General features: G+C 40.7%; 1 protein-coding gene across 1 annotated transcript in view; it reads right to left on the bottom strand.

Moving 5' to 3' along the window:
* The window catches only part of LOC109425357 (netrin-B-like), a 193,767-nt gene that overhangs the window by 82,007 nt on the left and 97,262 nt on the right, over nt 1-14,498 (bottom strand). Inside the window, exon 2 of the mRNA XM_062845598.1 lies at nt 7,082-7,270. Within this exon, the coding sequence (XP_062701582.1) occupies nt 7,082-7,270 (189 nt within the window). The remainder of the gene's footprint in view (nt 1-7,081; nt 7,271-14,498) is intronic.

Below are 14,498 nucleotides of genomic sequence, written 5' to 3'. Positions count from 1 at the left end.
GCAATTTTAAAATTTTGTACAAAGAGGATTAAAAAATAAGAACACATTTTTACTCTTTTTTTTATAGAACCAGAAATACTGAACCAATTTCAATGAAAATTTTTCTGTGTGTAAAGTATACATATCAAAATGTTGTGTAAAAATTTCATTCAATTTGATCTAGCCGTTACAAAGTTATATTTGTTTAGGTGGTCAAATTTTGTCAAATTTTTTCAAGTCAAGTCAAATTTTGGTCACACAATTTTTTTCATAACTTTAGATTGCGTACACCAAAACAGCTGATTTTTGGATCAGTAATGGTACATTATATGTAGCTTGTACCATAAAATTTTCATCAAAATCGGTCTAGTATTTGCGGAGATATTGTTGAACCCTGAGATCCGCAATTTTAAAATTTTGTGCAAAGAGGATTCACACATTTTTACTGTTTTATTTATAGAGCCAGAGATACTTAACCGATTTCAATGAAAATTTTTCTGTATGCGAAGTATGCATATCAAAATGTTGTGTAAAAATTTCATTCAATTTGATCCAGCCGTTACAAAGTTATATTTGCTTAAGTGGCACCCGGTCAGTTTTTTTCATATTCAAACTGCTACAACTTTGAAAGTATTCATACAAAATGGCTCAAAATTTTACTAAGAACGTATTTGCATAATAGTACTATACTGTAAAATTTTGATAAAAATCGGAGCAGTATTGGTAGTTCTATAATCAAAATTGTGCTTTATTGACCTTAAATTTCCGAAATTTACTATGGAGCGCCTTTGTACAAAATTTTAAAAAGGTAGGTCGATGGTTTTGTCTATATATCAACGAATACTCAATCGATTTTGATGAAAATTTTATGGTATAAGCTACATGTAATGTAGCATTACTGGTCCAAAAATCAGCTGTTTTGGTGTACGCAGTCTAAAGTTATGAATAAAAATGTGTGACCAAATTTTGACCGTATCACCCTTTAATTTCTCCAGGAATTTTTATCCAAGGATTCTCTAATAAATTTCTCATGGGATTCCTCCAGGAACTCCTCTTGACATTCCTCCAGGAATTTCAGCTGGATTACACAAGCTATTCCTGCTGCGGTTTTTCCAGCAATTCCTACTAGGACTCCTCCAGAAATTCTTACTATAATACCTCGAGAAATTCTTCTAGGGATTCTTCTAAGAATTTCTCCAGAAACACTTTCAAAAACTTGCTGGGATTATTCAAGGCAATCTTCCTAGGAGCCTTGCAGAGTTCCTTCGGTGTTTCTTCCTGGATATCCTATTTTTTCATGGGATTTCTCCAAATATTTCTCATTGGATTTCTCCAGGAACTCCTCTTGACTTTCATCCAGGAACTCCTCCTGGGATTCCATAAGCTTCTAATGTTACAGGAATGCCCCTTAGGTCTCCTCCAGAAATTCTTACTGTGATGCCTGCAGAAATCCATCTAGGGAATCCTCCTGGCATTCTGGTTGGGATTCTTCTAGGTAGTTTTCCTAGGATAGTTCCAGAAATGCCTTTGGTTCTTCCAGGGATTTTTCTGAAGACTCTTCCAGGAATTGCTCTAGAGTTTCACTCTTGAAATTAATCATGGTATTACTACTGGAGCTCCTCTTGGCCTTCTTCAAGGAATTCCAGCTGAATTCCTAAACGAATTTCGGAAATAGTTGGAATTTCCAGAGAAATCCTAAGAGACAAATCCTAGACAAATCCCTAGTGACAGATTGATCCCTAGTGACAGATTGAGAGATGAATTTGTGGAAAAATCGCGTTCTGGTGGGATTCGAACCCACGACTCCGTTTTCTATAGATCAATATGGCCATTTCTTTGAGGATTCCTTAGGCATGGTTGTGTCTTTTTTTAACATCTGCAATAATATCATTGTAATTTAATCAGCGATTTCTTTTGATTTTTTTCTATTATTTCAATGACTATTCCTCTGAAATTATTTCAGCAACTTCTTTTTCATATATTTTGCAAATTTCTCTGGTAATTTTATCGTGATTACTTTCGTAATTCTTTATGATTTAATTGTATTTCTATTAATTGCTTCTGAAAATTGATAAATTGGATATTTAGACATTCTCAACTGGGCTTGCTCAAAGAAAATCATATAAAATTCACGAAAAATTCAATGACATATTTCCATAGAAGTTACCGGAAAAAAAAATCATTGAAAATTAACTTAGAACTTTCGAAGTAGTTGCCAAAAGAATTCATATACGAATTACTAGAGGAATTTTTGAAGAAAATATTTAGGCTTTTTTAAAGAAATTGACCTAATCCAATTTCACAATAAGTTACCAAAATATATTCTATAAAAATTACCTCAAACATTTTCAAAAAATAAAACAAATAAATTTGTAATAAAATAAATGCAAGTAACATCGGAATTACGAAGGTATTCCGAAATCATCTGCCATAGGAATTCTTTACATAATTACTGAACAAAATTGTATAAAGAATTTTCATTAAAATTATAGACGCGATTTATAAAAGATATTCCGAAGGAGTTTTCTAAGGAATTGGCAAAGATAATGAAAGTCCAAAAAATCCAAAAAAAAAACAAAATAGTAGAATGGTTTGCCAAAGACAGTTCCAAAAAAATGCGAGAAAGGTTCCAGTCATTGTCGAATGAAATACCAAAGGCTTCACTAAAAATAGTTTGAGAATTTTAAAAAGGAAATATTAATAGAATTACTGACAAAAAATAAACAATGTTTGAAAGACTGCTAAAAAATTGGTGAATGAACTCCCGAGAAAACATTTCCAAGGATTTGTCAATGAAATAAAAAAGCCAAATAAACTCCTAATGGAATTGGTGAAGAAATTTCCTAGATAATTGCCTAAAAAAATCAAAGGATGCGTAAAGTTCGCTATGAAACGCTAGGAATATCGTATCCACGAGACGCTCAATAGTCTCCATCGACTGTAGCAATAGAAGTTGTGTTCCAAAGAATACACTTAGCGATGCGCGGCTGTATGACAAATGGAGAAGTGCTATCAACTCGTGGGATTAAAAAACACAAACGGCAGAAGGGGTATTTTCGGCCTTGGCAGTCTTTTAACGGCAGCAAAAACAGCTATTGCATTGTAGTCTGTAAATAGATAACCAAAACCATCGGGTTACAATGCAATGCCCTTTTTAGCTGCCGTTAAAAGACTTTCAAGGCCGAAAATACCTCCTCTGCTGGTTGTAATACCCACAGTCGACACGAAGAATAAAAAAAAAACACACACACAAATATGGTTCCAATTGATTGAGGCCTTCTGATGCGGAAGTTTAGGTAACGCGACGATCTTGCAGCGCAACTTCCATGTGTCAGTACCAGGCATCAAATTTCTCACTCACGTGATCGGATTCCTCGGATTTATCCACCTCCGCGATCATGATTTTTCACTGCATGGGATGAAAAATAAAAGTCTCTCACTCCAGCGCTCGCGATAATTCTCTTTCTCTCCATGCACCACTTACGGATAAACAACAAAGCATCAAATTTTTCACTCCGTGTCCGAGTCACATAACGTCTCCACCGATGCACGAGATCCCTTTTTTGACGTTGAATACTGCCGTGTTTACATTATTTTTTTTTTGTTTTCATGGCCATCTAGATAACATGGAACTGCTCAGACGTCAACCGGGTGAAAACGTGGGTTGGTGCAGACTCTAGCAACCATTTTCTCCTGTGTCAACAAACGATTTGTGAGTGAGCACTAGTGGGAGAGAGCATACTTTTATCACGCCAAGGAACCGGAGTGAGAGCCTTTTCTATCGGATATGGGTGCAAGGAAAATATCACAGGCTGCTTTATCCGGATAATATCGCTGTGTGATAGATCGTTACTCACGTGAGTGAGGGAAAAATTTGATGCCTGGTCAGTACTGAAATGTCTTCCATCGCGCACCCACTGCAGCTATAGTGGACAATGGAATCGTTTCAATCCGATGTACTTTTGACGCTACGAGATAACCGGAGCGCAACTTAGAAAGCTCTGTGGAAATCCTTGATCCGGCTCCCCCAGGGCCATCTTAACCTCATCCAGTGTTTGTGGTTCCACTGCATGACTGTCATCCATTATGGTAATCCTGTTCCTGGAGGGTGCTCCTTCACTACTAGCATTCTACAAATCTTCGAAGTGCTCCTTCCACCTGGCTGCCACCATTGTTTTGTCTGTCAGCAATTTCCTTCCCGGTCATTGCACATGGCGGGTACTGGCGCAGTCTTGTGCCGCACAGCATTGACAGTTGCATAAAACCTCCGCATATCGTTCCTGTCCATACTTTCCTGCGTTTCAGCAATCACACTCTCTTTGTGCTGTCGTTTTTTTTCTGCGGCCACTAGCAATCGACTTCTGGCGGTATTCTTTTCGTTCGTCACTCGTTGACACTCCTCGTCGAAACCAATCATTACATTAGCGTCGCTGAGCGGTACCTATCACCTCTTGCACTGTTGTTGTCACTGCTTCATGCAAAAAAAAAACATTAACTGTTGACATTTCCAGATGCGTGTGTCTCTCCTATCCTCTCGTTCAGCTTCTGATGGTACTGTGCTATAACCCCTTCGGCTAACCAGTGTTGGATATTGAAACAAGATAATGATCCGAGTTAATGTCCGGGCCTCTGTAGGACCTCACATTTACGACGTCCGAAAAATGTCGCCCGTCGAACTAATTACAGCTGATTGCCATCCCTCTTGCAGCAGCGAATATTACAAGACGCAGACCATTATCGTTGGTATCGGAATCAAGGCTTTCCGTTCCAATGACAGATCGAAAGATACTTTCTCTGCCAATCTGCGCATTTACATCTCTGATGACTATTTTGATATCTTGTTTTGGGCACTCTCCGTATACCTTATCAAAGCTCTCAAAGAACTCATCTTTCATGTCATCGGGGTTGTCGTTCGTTGGCGTATAGATGCTGATCAGGCTGTAGTTGAATAATCCGGTCGCTTATCTGGAAGCCGAATAACTCGCTTCATCTGCTTTTCGATCACTGTGAAGCCAACTTCACGTTCTGCCTTATCGCTGCCGCTATAGTGGTACTTAAAAATGGAGTGTTGGCGATGGAATCCACCGCTCGGAATTTGCGTTATCTGGTTTTGAGTCAGCATATCTCCTGAATAGCTGCCACACTAACGCCGACATTCTGCGGTTCATGAACCAGGTGTCCAATACGTGCGGGTTCATTCATAATTCTCACGTTCCAAGGCCCGACTTTCTAATCCTTGTCCCTCATTCGTTGCCGGGTCTGTTGCCCGTTTACTCTACAATTGCTTGGTCTTTGAAGGTTTCCAGCAGGCTAGCTTACCGAGGCCGCGCTGCCTACATCACGCTGAAGGGGCTGCCTCCTTAGGTATAGCTGACGCGATACAGCGTTTCATACTCTGCCGCTGGATGCCAAAACATACGCCGTTTGAGCTACACCTCCTTTTGGTGAACAGACACTCGGGACGTACCTCCTCTATATAGCTGAAGGACAACAGTGCTCGCTCAGGCTACACTACCAGCTAATCACACAACTCTTAGCTGGCGGTATTTGTCATCGCTTGATCCGTGGAAGCATGAGGTAGGAACTTGTGAGGATCAGAGCTATGTTGGACGCTCTTCTTCTCGACTCATGGTTGTGCAGCCCATGTAACTTTACCGTATAAAATTACGTAGAACGCGGTCTTAAGCTTCATTAGCGTAGTGGACTTATTTGGCAGAGGATGGCAGAGTGTGTTGCAAGAATGTCGGGCATCAAATAATTGTACATTTTTATGTGTTTACTTTGAGAAATGTTTTCCACATATTTTTTTTATTATTATTCTGACTAATTTTCAGTTTCTTATTATCAAGTCTAGTGAATATTGGCGCCTTTTGCGATCAATAAATTAGTTCATTATATTTGGCTAATTAATATACGAAGCATTTGAAATTTAATATTGCTTCTCTTCACACTTCAAAGAAAATATTCTGCATCGAGTCCATTACGAATCATCCAAGAGTTATTGCAGTTTTGTTGCCAACCATTCGCAGTAAAACTGATGAGTAGATTATTTCACACTTAATACGTATGAATTATGGCATCGTCTCGAAGGAAAGTTAGTCGAGACGACTGACCGCCGGGAATGTGCCGTGTGTACTTCCTCGCCAGATATATGACTCGCACCCATTAGATCCAATTGATATAAATCACTGATGGTACAGTTGGCATTTAATGTCTTTGTGCAGTTGGTGTAGTGGCGAATATTTCTGGATAAATATTATCCATTTAGGAATATTGCTTTGAAGTGAAGTTAATTGAAAAGAATATCATCATTCCTCATAATGTGAACCCACGTTTCTTCAAGCGAGAATTTTATTTGCACTTTACTACGGCCCCCTCCCACCCATCATGGAAGACGAAAATACTTTCGTGACAAATTTAATCTTTTTGGATGTCTTTCGTCGTTACTTTTCCCCGTTCCTTCCATCCCAAGAGAATTTGAACCCGACGAATTTCCCTGGCTTGCTATCATTTTCACATTTACGACTTAGTTCACAATTTCCTCTCAAGTGACCTTCTCGCTTCTGCCGTTCAACGGACTGCTCTGCGCTGCAGGAGGAATTCCATCAACCACAATGAGTTTGCAAATATTAAATCTTCCTGGCCGTGAAACGAGTGTGGTGTGGAAGTCGACATGTTGATAGGATTAATCTCGGATTGATAGGATTAATCTCGGAAGGGTTTCTGCTTGAGGAAATTCCGGCGCTTATGGATGGTATAAACGCTTTTTCAATTACCACTATCTAGGATGGAATGAATTGAGATTGAAAATTTATTGTGATTTTGAAGCGAAGCGTAAAATTCTGAAACGTTAAATCTAATACCTTAAAACATAAAGTTACCAGTTTAAAACAAAATTATGTTGTGGCGTGTTGAACATTAGTAAGAATAGAGTCACCTCTCGAAACTCTGAAGATCTACAAAGAATCCGTTATCAGTAAGGTTGCTCTGAAAACCGAATTCATCAGTCATTCATCGAACTATCATTTCATAAGTTAAAGATTGGATTCATATTTAATCGTTAGAAATTATCTTAAATGTATTATCAGTTTTTATTACTCACGTTTGCAGACCTTCCGGTGCGTGATTGGTTTGCTGGCGTCCCGGTAGTGTCCCTCGCGGCAGTAGTGGCAGTGGCGACCGGTGGTTGCGTGTCTACAGTTGAGGCAAACACCGCCCGAGATCCGACCCGACATCTTGAAGAGCTCCATGTTGAACCGACAGCGCCGTGCGTGCTTATTGCAGTTGCACTCTGTAAATAAACAGCAACAACACATAATAAAGAGATCATTCGGGTGACAAAGTGCTTAACGAGCAGCGAAGGTAGATATATCTGGCGGAGGGTGTCTTTTCGGCGGGACGACGATGACTACGAACACGGAGGAAATGAAGGAAATTGCACGTTTTACAATGGAGACGGCCCACGGATGTTTATCTTGTTCTTATTCATCCCGTACGGATCAGTGTGACTTATGAAAAATGTATTAACTTCCTGGCGGTGGCCGTCGTACACCATCCATCACGCAGAAATCTCGCAAGATCAACCAGCAGCCACCGAAGAACGAGAGAATGAATGGCGGGTTGAATTTTGAGGCGCGCAAAGTACTGAAAAGTAAGTACCTACACAGGAAAGTGAAAGAAAGATTGTGTTACCTTTTTAATCTTTAATTTCCGGCTGTGGAAGAACGTAGAACGACTGACTGGTATCTACTGACTTAGTTTGATAGGCACTGGCAGCTATTAGAACCAGGTGGAAGTCACAGAGTTGATGTGAATTATTCAACAAGGGTAGAGTTGAAGATTTCAGCCTTCGTCAGCAATAAATAAATTTGCGAGACATACAAACAGAGTACACAGGCATAGGCAAAAAAAAAAACATACATACTTACGAAGTACGAGAAAGACTCGAATTGTAAACTCGTTAACGCCCAAAGTGTCTCACAATTTAAAATTTCATAATAATTTTTTATCAACAGTTAAGCTCCGAGTAAATAAACATGATTTCACGAAAAAAAAAAAATAGAAATTTGTGGTGTAGTTGGGAAAACAAGTTTAACATTTTTTCAAGCTCTATTTTAGGACAACTTTTATAATCTTCTTGTATTCTGACCCATATACAATGTACCAATAATGAGTGAAAGAAAGACTCAAGAAGAATACAAAAAATATTCTTGATTAGGGAACGTCCATAAATTACGTCACGCAAAATGGCCCATTTTCAACCCCCCCTCCCCCCTATGTCACACTTTTTGTATGAGACCTCTAAAATTTTTGTAAGGGTCGTCACACTTTTCTGAACCCCCCCCCTCCCCCTAAAAGCGTGACGTAATTTATGGACGTGCCCTTACTAGAGATACCTAGATGTATCAAAATAACTATTTATCTATGTTTTTCTGTACCTCTCCCACTGTCATTAGCTCTAACTCACGCTCTGTTCTAATACTCTCTCTTCCTCTGTCGAAGTCACTCAGAGATTCTTCATAAACTACGTAACGTAACTATCAAAGTAGGGAACGGCTCTACAACCTTTGAAAGTTTTCATAGAAAAGATTTTCAAACGCAATCTCTGTAGAAATCACGAGAGGATTCTCTACAGGAATTCTGGGAGGAACATCTGGAGAAATCCTGAGAAGAATCTCGGCTGGAAGCTCGACAGGAATCCCTGAAACAATTACAGAAGAAATTCCGGCAGGAATGCCCAGAAGAATCCTTGAAAACATCCTGGAATCTTACAAGGAATACCAGCAGGAATCCCGGCACGTATATCAAAAAGAATTCTACTAGAATTCTCTAAATATATCTTAGCATAAATCTTTGAAAGAATACCAGGAAAAATCCGTGAAGTAATCCCGTCAGAAATTCATGAAGAAATCCCGTGGAGAATATCTGATGGAATTCTTAATGGAATCACGGCAGGAATTCCGGCTGGAAGCTGAAGAGGAATTTCTGCAATAGTTATAGAAGAAATCCCGGAAAGAAAGAATTCCATCAGGAATTCCGGCGCGAGCACCAAAAAATGCCTGAACATATCTAGGCAGAAATATTTATTCTGTCATGTTCCTCTACATCAGAAAACTCTGAGGTTTTTTTTTAATGAAAATCCCGAAAGGAATCTTGGGAGGAATGCCGACTAGAATATCTAAAAGAATTCTCTCGGGATTTTCTAAAGCAATCGCTGCAGAAATTAATGAAGAGATCCTAGGAAGAATCTCTACAGGGATTTCGGAAGTAACATTTGAAAGAATCCTGGGAAGAATCTCGAGAGGAATGCCTTAAGCCTTTCTAATTCTTCCGGCATTTTTTCATCCTACTGAAAACTCACACGCATGTGCATAAGAAAGGCTACAGATGCGAGGTTAGGCGCTGTCCATAAACTACGTAGACTCATTTTTGGTCATCTCAGAAACCCACCCCACTCCCCCCTCGTAGACTTTTGTCCATACAAAATTTTCGAAATTTGTATGAAGCGTAGTCTTTGGCCAGACCCCGCCGTCCCCCTCTAAGAGTCTACGTAGTTTATGGACAGGCCCTTAGTAACTATCGTGGTTTGAGATTGTAACTATGAAACCCTTACCCGCTCACTGCAAACCGTATACCAGCACCGATCATTATGGACTGATACCGGGCCGCTCAACAGCTACAAATTCGTTGTGTTGAAACTCGTACATCTACGAGACTATGTCCGAACACGCTCAAACAGATGCAATTTACACCGATTTAACTGCATTCTTCGATAAACTAAATCATTGTATCGCTGTTGCCAAACTCGATTGGCTCGGAATACACGGTAGCCTTCTGCAATGCCTTCATACGTTTCCTACCGATCGCACTCTGTCCGTCGTCATTGGCGACTTCCAATCGCCATCGTTTGCTACTACGTCCGGCATTCCACAAGGCAGCCATCTGGAACCGTTGATTTTTCTCCTTTTCTTCAACGATGTTAACTCGGTGATTGAAGGTCCACGGCTGTCATATGCGGATGATCTAAAGCTATACATATGTTACGGTTACGATGCACCGTATACATGCAAATATAAATCCCGGAAAGAATTCATGAAGGTCCTGAAAATCTTATCTCATCTCATTTCTTCATCCGACTCTCCACCATAACCCCTACCATAACCTCCACTCTACACTCTATCCTATTATCTACCCTCCTGTCTACCCTACCCTCTACCCCAACCTTGGACGGGGAGAGTCGACAAGGAGTGCGACCAGCATAGCTCTAGTCCTCACAAGTTCCTACCTCATGCTTCCACGACTCAAGTGATGACAAAGACCGCCAGTAAAGAGATGTGAGCTTAGCTCTGGTACTGCAGCCTGGATACTGTTGTCCTTTTGACTTCAGCTAGAGTGAAGAGGTACGTCCCAAACGTCTGTTCATCAAGGAGGGGCGGCTCAAACAGCGTTATTTCTGGCGTGTGGTCAACGTGGTCGACCCAGTCAGTGTTAGTTGGTACGCTAAGCAAAATTGACACGATGGTCCTCTGGCGAGACAGGAGTGTTGGCGTAGGCCAAATGACCCACCCGTAAAAAATCCCATTACGAATAACATAGGAGACTCCATAAAATTGGCAAAGACCCACGCGACGAAAAAAGGACTACGATTGGAAAATTGGAACATGGAATGGCAGGTCACTTAGTTTTACAGGATGCGACAGAATAATTTCATCCCCGCAACTTCGACATCGCGGCGCTGCAGGAACTTCGTTGGACTGGATAGAAAGTATAGAAAAGCGGGAAAAAGACGAAAACAAACTGTTTCTTCAACTACAGCACCATCAACGTGCGCTTATGACGAGAAAAAAGCGTTCTAGCGCAGTCAGAGCAAACAAACGATGATTGTTTGTCGCCTGACGTGAAAATCGTTGTCGGCGAAATCAACGTGCAGGTAACAAGGGAGGCAATGTACAGGCTTGTAACCGGGTGATAAAGCCTGCACGCCGTATCGAATGATATTGTCATCGCGCCATCGCGGTTGAAACCCGAAGTTTCCCCGCACGCGACAATAGATTTTTCTTCAAATCCATACGTGAAACCTAACGTCAGACGTAGTGCGCTGGGCAGCGGATCTGGTCCTCTTTCAAGTGCACTTTGCTCGACGTACGTACGACGCACGGTTTAGGGGTAAAATCAATTTTCGCTCGTCAAAAATTCCGATTTACAACTGCACGAACAATATCGATTAACACTTTGCAGCTTCCCGTGGTATGGTAGGCCGAAGCACTTTCTTCCTACGCAAAGATATCCATAAAGCCACCTGGAGATCACCCTACCATCAAACAGAAAACCAAACCGACCATGTTCTAATCGACGGTCTATTCTTCTCGGATATAACCAATGTCCGCACATACCGCTGCACGAATAAAAATTCTGATCGCCATTTAGTCACTGTATACTTTCGACGGTAGCACGCGTCGGAGTCGAACGCTGCGGCTCAACATCGAGCGGCTGCAGAACGTAGAAGTGGCTCAAGACTACGCGCAGCAGTTAGCAGTGGCCCTACCAACGGAAGAGTAGCTTTGCGCAGCTATACTTGAAGATGGCTGGAGGGACATCCGTCCGCCATAGGTAGTATCTCGGCTGTACCATTGGCTTCGCGACCCCGAATCACAGAAACGACTGGTACGACGGCGAATATGAACAGCTAAAAAACAAGAACAATGCAGCATGGGCGAGAACGCTGCAACACCGTGCGAGAGCGAATGAGGCGCGTTATAGACAGGTGCGGAACAGACAGTGGTCAGTCTTCCGGAGGAAGTAGCGCCTGCAGGAAGAACGAGATCGCGAAGCGATGGAACAGCTGTATCGCGCTAAGGTCTCATGGAAGTTCTACGAGAGCTGAACCGCTCACGCAAAGGTTTTGTGCCACAAGCCAGCATGTGCTGAGACAAGCATGGCAGTCTTCTCTCAAGCGAGCGTGAGGTGGTCGAGAAATAGCGACAGCACAACGATGAGCACCTTAATGGTGACGTTGCAAGCTCCGGAGGTGGCGTGGTTAAAGGTCTAGGTGTACGCGTGTAGAAGATGAAAGACGTCCGGCCCCTGACCTCGAAAAGATTGAAGAGGAGGTTGGTCAGTTGATAAACAACAAAGCCGCTGGCTGGAGCAGACCAGCTACCAAGCGAGCTTCTAAAATATGATGGAGCAGCACTGGTGAGAGCACTTCTCTGGGTCATTACCAAGATTTGGGAGCAGGTTTACCGAAGGAATGGTGGGAAGGTATCGTGTGTCCCATCTATAAAAAGCGGAGCAAGCTGGATTGTATGAATTCCCGCGCAATCACACTACTGAGAACTGCCTACTATCACGCAGAAAAATAAATAGTAAACACAATTAAATTCTAGTTCAAATCAACCGATTTTTCAGATTGCTCCCTGTCCAAGAGTGATGGGTTTGACGATGGCTTATCAAGCGTCGTCATATAGTGAAAATGTGTTTAAATAATTTCAATTTTAGTCTTATAATTATAGATTAGCTAAATTAAATATAGTAACGAAAATTAGTGAAATAGTAAATGGAATAGTATTTGAAAGTAACTAGGTTTTGAATTAAAGCATTTCTTTACAAAATTAAACTAAAATAGAATCTGAATAATCATACCATTGCTTTATTGACTTTAATTTAGACGCTTGATTTGTCATGCCTCCAGCATACGCTTAATCGCTGTCGCATGATCTAACAACAGTTGATTACGCGCAGTGCTGGGGGAACCGACAGGGCTTATTACCAGTCTATACTAACCCTCTAACTACTAACAAGACTGGGAAGCCAACGATCACTCATTGCACTTTTGATAGTAGTATTAGTAGTAGTAGTTAGTAGTAGTAGTAGGAGTAGTAGTAATAGTAATAGTAGCAGCATTTTTTTAACAAGTAGATTCGTACTATTCTTTTTCACTTCTTCGAAATTATTTTTATAGCAACTATAAACTCAGGAGTGGATAGCATAACGACATTGATTGCAGCAGGGTCCAACCTTATTATGTAATGCAAGAGTGCATGTGGGATGTCTCTGCATTACTTATATCTTCTAGTTAAGACAGGGCAGGGTGATAAGAAAATCGCATTAGTGAATGAACAATTTAGAATCTAAATTTTAGATGTTGAATGCTGTTCACTCAAGAAGTTCGCTGGTGCAGGTAGAAAAAAAAAATTTTTGAATCTCTCTATTTCTTAGCATAGTAACAAGAAACTATATTTAAAACTGAATATAAATTATGCTCTCTATGATGCTCAACAATGCTATAAACAGAATACTAAAATTTGCGGGCCGCCATTTTGTTGAGTTTGGCGGCCCACTGTCTTCTTGTCATTTCAGGTTCATTTTGTACAACGCGTGACTACATAGAGTGAACAATACCATCGTCTAGGGGGCATTTTGGAGCTAAATTCGGTGAGTCTGTTCCATTATATTGACGTTGTAATTATTGTAAATTCATCATGGATAGTTGCGGCCTTTTTTTACATGCATATCGTTATGCATCTGTTTGTGCACATTTGTTGTTACCCATCTTTCGTGTATTTACTCAACTAGCACTGTAAAGTTCGTCACTTCGAGTGTCGGCCTAAATTCTTAGTATTCATTTCATTAATACTACTATTGTTGTACAGTCCACATATTTGATGTTGCCACGATGGGAGAGCACGTTGAGCACCGGTTTGTCCACATCTGCTAGAACTTTTGGGCTTTTGGCTGGGGGTGGGTCTGGTTTGCAGGTTTAGCGGGGGCCTACCACAATTTGGGAGTGTGAGGGGGGGGGGATCTCTGCATTGAACTCACTACTCATCAATTCCGTGGGGTATCTAGAAGACAATTGACGATAAGATTGGAAAAAAGCTTGCAGTTGGGACTAGACTAAAATAGTGGCCGATAGAAAACAACGCGCTAGACAGCATTATTATTCATTTTTTTTTTATATTTACCCATAGGCTTTTCGCTGGTTGACAGTATAGTATTTAGCTGTGTACGAAGATACAGATTAGTTGGTGTACAGATGACAGGGTTCTCACGGGAAGTGCTTCAAGCGAGGCTTACATAACAACTGACAATAAAGAAACCTATTTTCCTTGACTTTCTACGCAATGGACATCTGACCGAACACACGTGTTTTCGTTAATCTCCTTGGCATTATTAAGACATGACGTATGTGCATGACGGAACAACTAGCAGGACACAGTTCCAGACGTCTCGTTTAATAACGATATTCAGCATATTTCCAATAAAACTACACTTCAATAAAGCAAAGACTAAAGCTGCTATGATAGAACAGATCAGAATGACTTAATTGACTTATTGACTACATATTGGAGATCTACTTTGAATAACTGACAAATTGACCTGAACCTAACTAAATACATGGACCATACTACAAAAAAAACAATTGACAAAAAGAAAAAAGGGGAAACTTTTTTTTAAAACTATTCTTGTTCAACTCAGGCCAAAACAGTGTCGACTTGGGCCACGATATGCCTACGTAC

The sequence above is a fragment of the Aedes albopictus genome, chromosome 1 (assembly GCF_035046485.1).
Source record: "Aedes albopictus strain Foshan chromosome 1, AalbF5, whole genome shotgun sequence".
In the NCBI taxonomy this organism is placed as follows: domain Eukaryota; kingdom Metazoa; phylum Arthropoda; class Insecta; order Diptera; family Culicidae; genus Aedes; species Aedes albopictus.
Note: the sequence above shows the minus strand (reverse complement) of the source record. Positions and strands in the feature narration are given on the sequence as shown.